This window comes from Antedon mediterranea, chromosome 6 (genome assembly GCF_964355755.1).
Source record: "Antedon mediterranea chromosome 6, ecAntMedi1.1, whole genome shotgun sequence".
Taxonomy (NCBI): Eukaryota; Metazoa; Echinodermata; class Crinoidea; order Comatulida; family Antedonidae; genus Antedon; species Antedon mediterranea.
In genome coordinates this window covers 15277272-15293045 of record NC_092675.1, presented here as the reverse complement: position 1 = coordinate 15293045, position 15774 = coordinate 15277272, and the positions used below count along the sequence as shown (strand labels likewise).

General features: G+C 31.4%; 1 protein-coding gene across 1 annotated transcript in view; it reads right to left on the bottom strand.

Moving 5' to 3' along the window:
* The window catches only part of LOC140051751 (lysosomal alpha-mannosidase-like), a 143384-nt gene that overhangs the window by 81095 nt on the left and 46515 nt on the right, over window positions 1–15774 (bottom strand). The window contains exons 4-5 of the mRNA XM_072097051.1: window positions 6445–6638; window positions 477–680 (exon numbers count right to left, since the gene is read on the bottom strand). Coding sequence (XP_071953152.1) covers window positions 477–680; window positions 6445–6638 — 398 coding nt within the window. The remainder of the gene's footprint in view (window positions 1–476; window positions 681–6444; window positions 6639–15774) is intronic.

Below are 15774 nucleotides of genomic sequence, written 5' to 3'. Positions count from 1 at the left end.
TAATTCCCATGGGGCTAATTTTAGTTGACTACATAAATCACCATGTCTATTTATCCGTTCCTGTATTAACGACATGTATTATTGTCCTGCGGTATGTACATTTAAAATCGCCAGTTTTTTATGCTGAAATTACTATGTATTCGAGAACCATCTGTGGGCACGACCTAGATGGTATGCTCGCATACTATCTATTACTAATTTTTCTTCGAAATGGTTCAAGAAATGTAATCGTCCAAAGAAAAAGCCATCGTAATACATATTAAAGTTACAATAAGTTTGGTACATAGCCAAGTGTAAAGTTAATTTAAAATTGCAGCCAAACATGCAAGAAATTAATAAGTGAACAAATATATTAAAACAAAATATAATATTAAAAAGAAAAAGTATGAAAAGATAGGCATAATATTAGTCATATATCCACAACACATAAAACAACAGTGATACAAAAGAAAAGTTCTAGTAAAGGAATACAATACCTGGATTGGGGGATCGTTACAAAACTGATCATAGCAAAATCCTGGAGGTGGGTTATAATGGGCGTAGAGGGCGCCAAACAGCAAATCTGCTGTATTTCCTAAACTTGAACTGCCATGCCATATTGCTTCCATTTCTTTTTGTATCATTCGATGCTTTTTATCAGCATAATCCAAACGGGCAAAGAAAAATCCATCAAAACTCATCTAAAAATATATTAATTATATATTAATAACATTAGCAAATTAAAAAGAGCGTTAACATTAATAGTTTATTTTTAATGTAATAGTGTAACCCTCCAAATATACAAGACATAACGTCCGATAGAGGGCGACAGAGAAAGAAGATAAATAAGACCGAGCACATGTGTAGATATAAAAGGAGTGAGAATAAAACATCTAAAACCACTATACATATTTGAAGTGTGTATTTTCATTATTATTGGAGTCCGGAACATAACATAAAATATCAAGTATATATTATATGTTATAATAGTACAGTACTGTATTATAATCACTTTATATTACAGGCCATTATGTTACAACCGCATTTTTCCATAGACATACCACCAATCCTATCAAATTATGCGGTAGGCTACCGATTTTTTACCTTTCCTTCTGCTTACCGATTTAGTCCAACTGTTTCTACCTTTCTTTAAAAAGTATCGGTATTTTCATACCAGTTTAAAAAAATATATATTATCACTATTCCTACCCTTATATTAATTAATAAATAATTAAATATACGAATTAACATAATCTAGCCTATGTCTTATATATTTTATAAGCCTTATCAACCACTGTTTATGTTGTTGTGAATTGAGAGTATAGTTAAGGGGAGCCAGAAAGGGTTTACCTGCACCGTACCCACTAGCAAACTATGTTTCTTTGCTACCTTATATCAATACAAATCTAATTTTTGGTGTAGGGCGAAAAAAAATTGTGATGCTTGGTCAGTACAGGGGGCCAAAAGGTCAATATGTTCAGAGTTAAGACTTGCCGTAACTTGGTAACTACTGGGTGTATTGGAATAGATTTGGTGACAAACTACACAGAAGACCCATATTTCTATTCACTCTAATGGGCAACTTTTGCTAAAAGTGGACGGAAACCCATTTTTTGACCACTGGTCAAGAAATTGGCCATATATCTCAGCAGTCACTCATGGACACAAATTACTCGCAAAGTATGTTTATATTTGTTTTAATGTAATAAAAATCATAACAATTTCAATAAACCCCTAATTTTGACATGTGACAATAGCCGGTACAAACATTTTTGGCTTTAGTTAGCACACTTTTCATATCTCAGAAATTGTTGGGCGAATATGGTCGTAGTCATGGTGTCAAAATACTCAGAAGATACATATAAACTATTCACTCTAATGGACTTTTACCAAAAATTACCAGGAAACATTTTAATACCATTGGTCAAGAAAATGGAATACACAAAATGTTCAAAAAAACCTTATTTTGACATTTAACCTAACACGATAATCACTTTCATGAATTTTATGGATAAACACTAAAAAATGGCAAAAAATAATAGTCAATTGATGTCTCAGCGGCCATGTTTAGCAAGTTGTTATGTCACATATCAACTACGCAATTTCATCTATTGTGACGCCTCAATGAGGAGATGAAAATTTGACCATCACATCTCTGTCACTCATCCCGATGAGATGCAACTTAGCTTAAATATGCAAATTAGGGTGAAATTACAGAGTAACCATATCTCAAAAACTACTAGTCAGAGAGACTTGATTTTTTCACTGATTTATTCAAAATGTATATATATTTACTCTAATAAAACATTTTACGATAAAATGACCGGAAGTACATTTGACCATCGACTCCATTTCTCAATTTTTGCATACACAATGTGACTGAAATGTATGTAGAGACTACATTTTGTCCTCAAATGACTCAGACATACTGTAGGTTCCTAAAAGCCAGCATGGACCACTTTAAAATGAAACTAAAATGTCTGTAGAGACTTTGTTTTGCCCTCAAAAGACTTGGATACAGGTTTCTAATAGCCAAAATAGGACTGTTTAGTAATCTAAAAATCACACCTGTATCACTACCTTAAAAACCTGTATCCCAGTCATTTGAGGCCAAAACAAAGTCTGTACATACATTTTAGTTGCTAAATAAGGTATGCAAATATTGAGAAATAGGGTCGAGGGTCAAATGTCATACTTTCAATAATTTTTTCGTAAAATGTTTTATTAGAGCAAATATAATATGTACATTCTGAATACGGTAAAGCTTTATGGTCACGAACTCCCTTTACGCAAATTTCCGAGCGGTTGAAAATACTTTAAGAACTCCCTTGTGACATAAAAGTATACACAAAAAAATCCATAAAGTTGTAAAATAACTCAAAACAAAGCTTTTTAATTTCAATCATCTTCAACTTTCAACAATCCAGTAAGCACTTTAAACAACAGCTTCACAATAACTTTTACAATCGAATATCCAACAACTAAACATAAACAAATATATAAATAAACTTTATTACTGTGAGTGTGGGTAGGCCCTACTGTATACTATTATATATATATTATTATACTACTTATAAACACATAATATACAAATAAATAAACTTTATACTGACAGTTGCTTCTCAAAGTTTGTATTAATTAATAATTTAAAAATACTAGAGGGTGAGCTCGTTTCGCTCGCTCCCCCTCTAGGAAGTGTAGACGAGAGTTCTCGGAATGATAATGTTCTCCTTATACGTTTTCTGTCGGTTACCATTATTGAAAATGCTTGACATTCGTAAAACTAAACTACTTTGTTTCACAGTGTTTTAGATGATTAATAACATTTTAAGGTATAGTTTTTATTGTTTGGTAGGGCCCTTTGGGGAGGCGGAGTTCATTTGAGGGAGGTGTTTATTCGAGGGATATATGTTAAATTTTTTAGTTTTAAGAATATGGTAACATTTATAATCAAATGAAATCCTCTAATAGATATGAAAAGTGGTAAAAAAGAATAACGAATGCATGGTAAATTGTAGATAACAGTGCGATGAATTCTACTACAAATAGTATAATTGTGTTATTATAAATGTGGATGGATGTTTATTAGATAGTTGGGTTGGTGTGGGGGGAGGGGGAGGGGGGGTTATTCAAATAAATACCATCCTAATAATTATTAATACATTATTTAATTGAAACATCTTTTGAAACTAACTGCCATGACAGAGTGGGCCCAAGAAAGAAGACATTACGGCTTGCAACATGGGCAGACATCTCGGTCCTAACAGGACACAGGAAGATAGCCTACAGTTATTCCTGCCAGCTTACTCAATAAAACTCAGCTATTACCGTACTGACGCGGGTATAAGCCCATACTCGGGTATAAGCCCACCCCCGACTTTTGACTAATTTTCATGAAAAATGAGGCACTCGGGTATAAGCCCACCCATTAATTCGAAGATCTACAGTGTGTGTCTTAATACATTATTTTGTATTTGGCGACGTCCATACACCGAATACACCTACCTTTGATCATAATCAAGCTAGGCTAATATACGCTAGGCCATATGAGGCCTAGCGGTCCTGTTTTGTTTACACTCCATCGCGGTCGAAGATCGCTTCACACACGACGCTACAAGTCGCCAAAACAGAAAACCACTATTTAGTATCGGCTACCATAAACAAGCTTATTAAATTTCTTTGGTACATTTCTATTTAACGAACATTGTATACTTGCTTTTCTGCTTGATAAATTCTTGTTCAATTGATGTTTAAAATAAGATATTCTACGATAAATTACACGAACTATAAGCTTAATTTTCCGACACTCTACACCTCGTGTATTTAGAGCCAACGTCTTACATGTGAGGGCGCTCGCTCACATGGTGGAATACACAGTGTATTACATGTGCTGTTTTTGACGATCTGCATTTTTGGATCCTCGGGTATAAGCCCACCCCCCAAACTTGACGTGATTTCATGTTCAAGGGGGGTGGGCTTATACCCGCGTCAGTACGGTATTAGGATTTCACTCGATTTTAAACAAAATGTCTTATCAAAGCTCCCTATGTAATTTTATAATACTATTCCCCACAATATATTCCGATTCTTTATGGCGTATATTAAATTTGATCTTTATTAATTTGCAGTATAATTTCTATTTTTTAACTGTACCTTCACACACAAGCGGTATGTTTTAAAATAAACAAAAAACTGAAATGGCTATGACTAATGGCCAACTTAAGCTCCAGTCCTACTATCTGATTTTTTTTTCATCTTCCAAAGGGACACTGTATTGATTGATGGAAAGTGCCTGTTTCCAGTCACCTTTAGGGTCAAATCTATTATTTTAACTGCTCCCTTGTGTATAAAAGAGAGAAAATAGTTGAAACCAGGTTGTTGCAAGGTGAACTTATTGTAAACCCGGAAATTACTTAGACTGCGAAGAATTGAAATTGAGTTGAAAATCTACTGTTGGAATCATAAATTTTGTTAAAAAACTCTTTATAATATCTTCCTAAGATAGGAAATGGAACAATAGCGTCGAACTGAACACTAATGTTATCAAATCTACGTTTCGCGGTACATCTGAGATAAGGTAGGTATCCAAGGCGGAGATTTGTACCGAAGTTTTTGCATTGTGCTCGCCTATGTCAGAATTAACCATAATTTATATATAGATATAAACATTGTAGTGGTGTATCGTTACAAGTATTTTACTATTTCAATTGACTATGACTCACAGTGAGAGTTTTAATTAACAAAGTATTAAATTGCCACTGTTTTACTGTATTTAGTGGTATATTATTTATAGGCCTATAAAACATTAAAAGAATATTTTACTGAGTGGATAAGAATATATTCAAACATTTTTCCTCTTTGTATCTATCCTCTTCCCCATCTGTCAACCCTAATGTTACATGAAACACAAATTGGGTTTGTGAAAATGAGTCCAAATAAAAAATGTTGTGACAAGTTTCTCTTTGGAAGTAATTCTCAGGGTGCTAATTTTGGTTGACTACATAAATAAATTACTGTGTATTCTGTGGGCACGACCTAGATGATCTAGTAATCTAAATTTGTCATGCGACCAAACCATGCGCGTGCGCATTAGGAATGCGCATGTCTCTAAATCTAACCGATGTCGATTGATATTGTAGACCGCCCATTTTACATTGTAATTTAAGTTTTGTTAGAAATGTTGAATAGTTCAACAAATAGCTTTTCTATTTTATATAGAGGTACACAGGATATCACCTGGATTTATGTCAGAAGTGTAAACGTACTGCTATGTTTGTGGCTATATGCACAGCGGCTGTGTATATAATGACAAAATTGTATTATATCACATTGAATAAATACCATCACCAAAAATAATGATCACCTAATAAGAATTAAACTAATAATTACTAATATTATTATTATAGCATATTTTTCTATATTTTTTGTTATAATCTCGGTTTTATTGTATCGTCCTAGTAATTTTTAATTTAAGTAAGCATGTTTTACCTTTGGCCTACAGTACAGTATGTCATATAACTCTGTAACAAACTTTAAATACGTCTCAAATTAATCTAAAGGTATATGTTTCTATTCAATCTAATCTAAGAATTTTGATTTCTTAAATGTTGGCAGGTATGCATAGAGATATTTTAAAACATCTTTAGCTAGCATGCAAAAAAAAGTAAATGTTTTTTTTTGTCTATATAAATAAAATAGTAATAAATATAAAGTATTGAACATTCAGTCGTTACAGAAGGGGCAGCTGACAGAAAATTGCATTATAGTACTTAGATTCACATCGCATGAAACACACTGCCACTTCTCCACTAATTACGGCCATCATGCTTTAACTAAAACTAAATAACATATTAAAAAACAAAGAGGACAGCATGGAACTTGCATATCTTGTGACCAGAACTAAAGTTGGATGTAAATTGTCTGCATAATCAGAATGTACATGCTTTAATGAAATTTGTCTTTTACCTGTGCAAATATGGAAGCTTGCTCTCTGGAATGACCAAATGGATCTATATGCCATGCCACAAGAGGACGACCACAACTTCCAAATGTATCGTTGAGGAAACGAAGACCAATCGTCATTTGATCAATGATTGAATTATAGTGTGTTGATGCCTCATCATTCATACACCAACCACCATTGATAAATTCAAGACGACCTAGGAAAAATTATTCAAAACAAATTGTAGTCAAGTATTTTATCATAATAACCACCATAATAATATTTTGGATGTTCTATGTGCTCTAATGTGGCCAGCGAGTGCATTTCATATTGCTCACGAAGATCTGCTAAAAAAATAAAGGTTAATATTAGAAAGCCTTTGCCCATTGGTTCCAGTAAACAGGGCTTTATCCTGCCTATTACATATTTTTAAACCACAATTACTAAATGCTTTCTATGATTTTGCTGTTAAGTAAGCATAGTTTTAGGATAATAAATAATACATGTATAAAATGATAATATGTATGTAGAAGATACTGGTATAAATTAGTTAAATTTCAACAAGAAATATTTCTTACAAAAAACGCTGCTCGACATTTTAAAATTAATTATTGTTCTTTCTTCAGATATATTTATGATTAATTATTAAAAAGATGTCCTTTAATTGGTAGTGCTAAAGGGGAAAATGAAATTTGTGACCTATGGCGTCAACATTTCTCCGATTTATTTAATAGTATTGACTCATATGAGCATAAGACTTTTGTTAATGAAACTCTTGAAAACTGTACAGACGGTGAAATTGATGTTTCACCCCATAATATTAAGCTATTAATTGACAAATTGCCCAATGCTAAAGCAGCGGGATATGATGGTCTATGCAATGAGCATTTCAAATTCGCTTCTGAGCGACTTACAGTAGTATTATTTTAAGTGTATGTTTTAAGGCTATGTTTGTTCACGGGTTTGTTCCAAGTAATCTCACAAAAGTCACACTTGTGCCGGTAATTAAATCTAAATCAGGGAATATCACTGATAAAGGGAATTATCGGCCAATAGCTTTGGCATGTGTAGCTTCTAAACTTCTAGAGTCTGTAATGATACAACATTGTGGTAATTCACTGGACTCCCATGACAACCAGTTTGCCTTCAAATCTGGTCACTCAACCGAATTGTGTATATTTGCTCTTAAACAGATTATCGAGCATTACAACAATCATGGTAGCCCAGTTTATTGCCGTTTCTTGGACGCTAGCAAAGCCTTTGATAAAGTGAACAACTGGACACTTTTCAAGACCCTAATTGACAGGGGTACATGCCCCTTCACCTATAGTTCCATAACGAAATAACTAAGTAGATTTAGATAGTCTTTAATAGAAATAGCTCTATCCTTAGTAGGCTTAATAGGCCGTTAGTAGTTTTTTTCTCTTGGCTACTAAGGATTTTATCATGATTTCTTCGACTACTTTCTGACTACATAAAATAGATAGGTGACATAATAGGTACTACCTATTAAAAGTACACAGTAAGTAGTTGTATCATAGTTGATGTAGCACTATTTAAAGTAGGCCTTTAAGCTACACCATTGTTAGTAGTTTTTAATAGATATTTTTCACCTTAAGAGTTTTTATGTAGACAGGGAGTAGTCTCCATCTATCTATATATAATAGATATTTAGTAGGTATGAAAAAAAAGTTAAATGTAGTTTGTTAATAGGTTATAGATAGCTGTTGTCTATCTATTATAAGTAGACAGTTGATAGATAATACAAAACTGTGTTACTCATAGATTTCTAATAGACTTGTAGTAGTCTCCATCTATCTATATATAATAGATATTTAGTAGGTATGGAATATAAGTTAAACGTAGTTTGTTAATAGGTTATAGATATCTGTTGTCTATCTATTATAAGTAGACAGTTGATAGATAATACAAAACTGTGTTATTCATAGATTTCTAATAGACTTGTAGTAGTCTCCATCTATCTATATATAATAGATATTTAGTAGGTATGGAATATAAGTTAAATGTAGTTTGTTAATAGGTTATAGATAGCTGTTGTCTATCTATTATAAATAGACAGTTGATAGATAATACAAAACTGTGTTACTCATAGATTTCTAATAGACTTATAGTAGTCTCCATCTATCTATATATAATAGATATTTAGTAGGTATGGAATATAAGTTAAACGTAGTTTGTTAATAGGTTATAGATAGCTGTTGTCTATCTATTATAAGTAGACAGTTGATAGATAATACAAAACTGTGTTACTCATAGATTTCTAATAGACTTATAGTAGTCTCCATCTATCTATATATAATAGATATTTAGTAGGTATGGAATATAAGTTAAATGTAGTTTGTTAATAGGTTATAGATAGCTGTTGTCTATCTATTATAAATAGACAGTTGATAGATAATACAAAACTGTGTTACTCATAGATTTATAATAGACTTGTAGTAGTCTCCATCTATCTATATATAATAGATATTTAGTAGGTATGGAATATAAGTTAAATGTAGTTTGTTAATAGGTTATAGATATCTGTTGTCTATCTATTATAAATAGACAGTTGATAGATAATACAAAACTGTGTTACTCATAGATTTCTAATAGACTTGTAGTAGTCTCCATCTATCTATATATAATAGATATTTAGTAGGTATGGAATATAAGTTAAATGTAGTTTCTTAATAAGTTATAGATAGCTGTTGTCTATCTATTATAAGTAGACAGTTGATAGATAATACAAAACTGTATTACTCATAGATTTCTAATAGACTTGTAGTAGTCTCCATCTATCTATATATAATAGATATTTAGTAGGTATGGAATATATGTTAAATGTAGTTTGTTAATAGGTTATAGATAGCTGTTGTCTATCTATTATAAATAGACAGTTGATAGATAATACAAAACTTGGTTACTCATAGATTTCTAATAGATTTGTAGTAGTCTCCATCTATCTATATATAATAGATATTTAGTAGGTATGGAAGGAAAGTTAAATGTAGTTTGTTAATAGGTTATAGATAGCTGTTGTCTATCTATTATAAATAGACAGTTGATAGATAATACAAAACTGTGTTACTCATAGATTTCTAATAGACTTGTAGTAGTCTCCATCTATCTATATATAATAGATATTTAGTAGGTATGGAATATATGTTAAATGTAGTTTGTTAATAGGTTATAGATAGCTGTTGTCTATCTATTATAAGTAGACAGTTGATAGATATTACAAAACTGTGTTACTCATAGATTTCTAATAGACTTGTAGTAGTCTCCATCTATCTATATATAATAGATATTTAGTAGGTATGGAATATAAGTTAAATGTAAAATGTAAAATGTAGTTTGTTAATAGATTATAGATAGCTGTTGTCTATATATTAGTGCGTGTGTATAACAATTGTTACACCCAAATTCCCGCTTCTTTTTTGCAGCAGCAGCAGGCACGATGCAGATGATCAGAGAAAAAAGGAGCATTCGCTTGTTGTAGGCCTTTTCGATCAGACCATGAATGTTTATTTATACACAATGTCAGTTTAGTGGTAAGTGAATCAATCCATATCTTTACATTTTATTTGTTAAAGTTAAAGTGTTCCTTTTTGATAGGCTAGAAGCTAGGCTAGTAGGCCTCTAGTAGGCTCTATAACCTAGCCAGGCCTGTATTAGTTAGTAGGCCTAGGCTAGGCTACTAAGCTAGGTAGGCCCTAGCCTAGGCCTAGTCTTTTTTAAATTGCACTAGGCATTTTTCATTCAAGTTATAATTATAATAGCCTAGCCTAGGCCTAATATACTTTATAGCCTAGGCTTATAGGCCTACTACTAGTTAGCCTATAGGCCCTACATTGCCTGTTTGTTGTTCAAAAAACATTTATTTATTCAACAATGGCATTATACAGTATAATATAATTATAGGTGTGTACATAAATGAAAACATAGTAATAAGCCACAAGTTGTAGGCCTACTTCCCAGGGTTCAATTATAAAATAGATTTTTTAGTTTATAATATTAATACTAAATAGTTATACTGGGCTGCCTAGGCCTATTATCAGTTTGTTAATAGGCCTAAGCCTAGTCTATTAATAGGTTATTATTATACATAATTTTAAACACAGTAGGTTTCATTTATTACCATAAATATAATTTAATACTACCGCAAAACATAGATAAACTCACATTATTTTCGCCCGTTGAGTAAATGTATATTTTTACTTTACAACAAACAAACTTGACGGGTTGTTTGTTGGTATATATTTACTCCATTGTGTTGGTTCAGAGGATGTTTTTCTTACGCACCTGCCTTTCTTGTATTTTGACTCCAAATTTGTTGACTAACTTTATCCTGAACACCACACTTTAAAATTAGGACTTATAAGTACTTTCAGAAGGAGAAACACATAATAGCAAATAAATAAATCCTTTAAATTGATGATTTTACAGATGTGTTTCTTTGTATACTGTAATGTAACTCCTCGAGCTCCCCATGCTCAATGTTTTTGTTTCTATGGAGCGCCAAAAGAGCAACAATAATAGTACAAGTATAAAAACAGAAAGAAAACGAAACAAAAATACTTATCATGATTTTTAAATTAAAATTTATTTGCTAGTATTTATTTCTTCGTACTTGCATGAGTATACTATTATCATTACAATTTTAATTTTACATTGTTCCATCCACACTGTAGATGGACTCCACAGAGTTTTCAGCCCTCTATATAATTTTTGCTCTTTTGACGTTCCATAGAAACAAAAACATTGAACATGGCCCATGGGGTAGGCCTACTGTACTGTAGGCTAGTCATTTTGTGTGCGAGAAAAACGTCTGTAAAATCATCAATTTAAAAATGTATTTGTTACTTTTTATGTGATTCTTTTTCATGAAAGTGCCAATTCTAAGGTGTGGTATTCAGAATAAATGTTGGGAGTTAAAATACAAGGCAGGTGCGAAAGATAAATATTTGTAATCTAGGTGTTGGGTCTTTAGCTTTCGTGATCTTAGGTCTTAAGGGGTCTTAGCTTTCGTGGTCTTAGGTTTCGTGACACCCATTGTAAGTATGCAGTTGATAGATATTACAACTGTGATATTAATAATAGATTTCTAATGCAGTATCTAGGCCTAGAGGCCTAGGTCATCTAGCTATATCTACTGTATCTATTTGTAATAATTCTTAGTAGGCCTAAGTATATAAAATAAATAGTTTATTAATAGTTACTGGCTATTATCAGTTTGTTTATAGTCTGTTAATAGGTTACTGGTAGGTAGCCCTTGTATAGCAAAATTCAAATGGCATATTCAACAAAAAAATGTTTAAACAATTATTTTTTCAGAGAGACGATCTTTAACCTATACTAGTACAAATTTGATGGTCAAGTGCAAAGATGATTAATTTATGGTGAAGTGTGCTTTTGCGTAATTAATTTTTCATGTCAATAGTGACAATATTTGGTGCATTTCTTATTGTCTGGTCTAATTCCATTCAGGAATTGTTTTGAATTTTGAAGTTTAAATAAAATGTATACTGTATATTTGGATACTGTGTCTTGTTTCATTTGATAAGTCTAGATTGTTACAAAAGTGATGAGTGTTGCTCTGTTGCTCGGTATTCTTCCTGTCACATGTCCAACTGAGTTCAAACATGTGCAATGTTATGGTTAAGATATTAAGGTTTACAAATACTGTACTATCTTAATTTTTTGTTAAATAAATTTATAAAATGTATACTGTATATTTGGTTACTAATGTCTTGTTTCACTTAATAAGTCTAAATTGTTACAAAAGTAACTGTTGTTGTTGTTTGGTATTCTTCCTTTTACATGTCCAGCTGAGTTAAAACATGTGCAATGTTATGGTTAAGATATTAAGGTTTACAAATAATGTACTATCTTAATTTTTTGTTAAATAAATTTATAAAATGTATACTGTATATTTGGTTACTAATGTCTTGTTTCACTTAATAAGTCTAAATTGTTACAAAAGTAACTGTTGTTGTTTGGTATTCTTCCTTTTACATGTCCAACTGAGTTAAAATATGTGCTTAAAGTTTTCGGACTCGCATATGTATGGACAAGATTAAGGTTTACAAATACGGGAAAAAAATTAATTTGTTATTTTTTTAATCATTATACATTTGTTATTTGCCAATAAGATGAATTATTGTTCTGTATCTGTATTTTAGCCAGAAAAGATTAGATTTTTAATTTCTGTAGATTTTAAGTATCTAAATTAACATTTGTTAATTTATGTAGATTTTTAATAGCCAATTTATATGTAGATTTTTAATAGCCCAATAATATCTATATGTAGATTGTTAATAGCCCAATAATAGTTATATGTAGATTTTTAATAGTCCAATAATATCTATATGTAGATTGTTAATAGCCCAATAATAGTTATATGTAGATTTTTAATAGCCAATTATTTAGTAGATTTTTAATAGCCAAATAATGTAGATATTTAATAGCCCAATAATAGCCAATTTATGTAGATTTTGAATAGCCAAATAATGTAGATTTTTAATATCCCAATAGTCGCCAATTTATGTAGATTTTTAATAGTCCAATAATAGCCAAATAATGTAGATTTTTAATAGCCCAATAATAGCCAAATAATGTAGATTTTTAATAGCCCAATAATAGCCATTTTTAAGTAGATTTTTAACAGCCCAATAATAGCCAAATAATAGTGTAGATTTTTAATAGCCCAATAATAGCCAAATAATGTAGATTTTTAGTAGACAAATAATAGCCATTTTTAAGTAGATTTTTAATAGACCAATAATAGCCAAATAATGTAGATTTTTAGTAGACAAATAATAGCCATTTTTAAGTAGATTTTTAATAGACCAATAATATCCAAATAATGTAGATTTTTAGTAGACAAATAATAGCCATTTTTATGTAGATTTTTAATAGCCCAATAATAGCCAAATAATGTAGATTTTTAGTAGACAAATAATAGCCATTTTTATGTAGATTTTTAATAGCCCAATAATAGTCAAATAATGTAGATTTTTAGTAGACAAATAATAGCCATTTTTATGTAGATTTTTAATAGCCCAATAATAGCCAAATAATGTAGATTTTTAGTAGACAAATAATAGCCATTTTTAAGTAGATTTTTAATAGCCCAATAATAGGCAAATAATGTAGATTTTTAGTAGCTGAATAATAGCCAATTATTTAGTAGATTTTTAATAGTATATTAATAGCCAAATAATGTAGATTTTAAGTAGACAAATTATAGCCATTTTATGTAGATTTTTAATTGCCAAATAATAGCCAATTTATACAGATTTTTAATAGCCCAATAATAGTCATTTAATTAGTAGATTTTTAATAGCCCATAAATAGCAAATTAATGTAGATTTTTAAAAGCCAAATAATAGCCAATTAAGAATCCATTCTAGATAGATTATTGGTAGTCTAATAATAGTTGTATTTAGTAGGTGTCGCCTACTAATATCATCGCGAAATATGCTAATGAGGCAAAAATCTACTAACGACTATAAAAAATCTATCAAATATCTATCTACTAGTAGGTGATAAATAGGCGACAGCTCTATATCTACTAAGCCGGATAGACTATAAGGCTAACCGCTATAGAGCTATAACTACTAAGACTTTTTGTTATGGAAAGATACTGAGGTCATGGTATAGGAATCATGAATTTGTTGTCAGGTGGGGTAGTTCCGTTTCCGATTCTTTCACTGTTCGTAATGGGGTTCGCCAGGGAGGCGTTATGTCCCCTCTACTTTACAATGTGTACACTGATCCGTTAACTGTTGAACTGACTAAGTCAAAAGAAGGTTGTGAAGTTAACAGTCTTAAACTGAATTGCCTAAGCTTTGCCGATGACTTGGTCCTTTTGTTTACAAAGCCTAATTGGACTCTGAAGGTTTTGCTAGTGACCATGATATTACTTTTAATGAAACCAAATCCAAATGCTTGCTATTTTGCCTGAAAGTCCGCAACCTCAAAGGTGTTCCACATATTACCTTAAATGGGGCACATCTAATCGTTGATAATTCAATAACCTATCTTGGTCATGTGATCAGTAATAATCTGAGTGATGAAAGTGACATCAAACGTCAAATATCGATCTATTTAAATTAGGGCCAACTCTCTAAATAGAAAGTTTGGAAAATGTTCTACTAAGACTAAATGTTATCTATTTAAGAGTTACTGTGTCAGCATGTACTGTTCAACCTTATGGTGTAGATATAATAACAGCACTCTGAGATAACTGAAAGTATGTTATAACAATGCCTTACGTTTGCTGCTGAAGCAGCCTAGACATTGTAGTGCAAGCATGATGTTCGTCTTAAATGACGTCTCATCCTTTGATGAGTTCATTAGAAAATCTGTTTTTAGTTTTAAAAATCGTGTGAACGCAAGTAGTAATTCCTTGATCATGGCCATTAATTGCCACGTTTTTAATGTGTCAAGAATGCACATGTATACAAAATGGAATTCTTTGTTGCATTGACTTTATATATTTACATATCTTTGTTTTTGTTCTATGAGCTGTTAGATTAAGATTTTTTTTTTCTCTCTTTTGCTATGGATATAATATTATGTCACCATGATATTCCGAAATAAAAAGATAAATGAATGAATAATTGCAAAACGACATACAAATCAAAGATAGCTTTTAATTTTAAAATGGTCAATTTTGAACTTTAATGTGCTGTGTGTGTGTGACCTCTAGAGACAACGTGACTTCACAGCGGTACAAGTGAGAAAATTTCTTTCAGTCTGTTGAGACGCGTCAACCAATCAAGAATCCAAAATTGTTCAACCGTGAGCCCTCATAGACTCTCTTTTCCCAGATGTTTTTTTGGGTCCAGCGGCTGGGATCTATAAATTATAGTCGAGTTTACAAAGTCGCAAAACTGTCTGCCTTAGATACTGTAACGGCTGCTGCTTGCTTTAGCTTCTGAATGAGTAGTCCTTAAGCAGCATTATAGGCAGAATTTGTTTTTTTTTTCATATTTTTTGCCAATAGTTAGGGCTTGTACAGTAGCAAATTGTTCACAAATCTAGGAATAAATTGCTTACCAATAGCTTTTTTCGCCAAAGTGTTCAGATACATGTATACTAACATATATCAATTAGTTCCAACTCAACACCTAGAGGAATTTTTTTGGCAGCCATTTTTCAAAATGACCGCCAATAACAACAAATTCTCATATATTTCGGTAACCAATAAAGATAGAGATTTATATTTGGTCTCAAAATGTTCATAATTAGACATTTATATTTACCCTAATGGAAAATTTTTTCCAAAAAAGACTCGATTTATTGTTTCATGACCAATTGACCCTTGACCTGACCTAATCAGTATC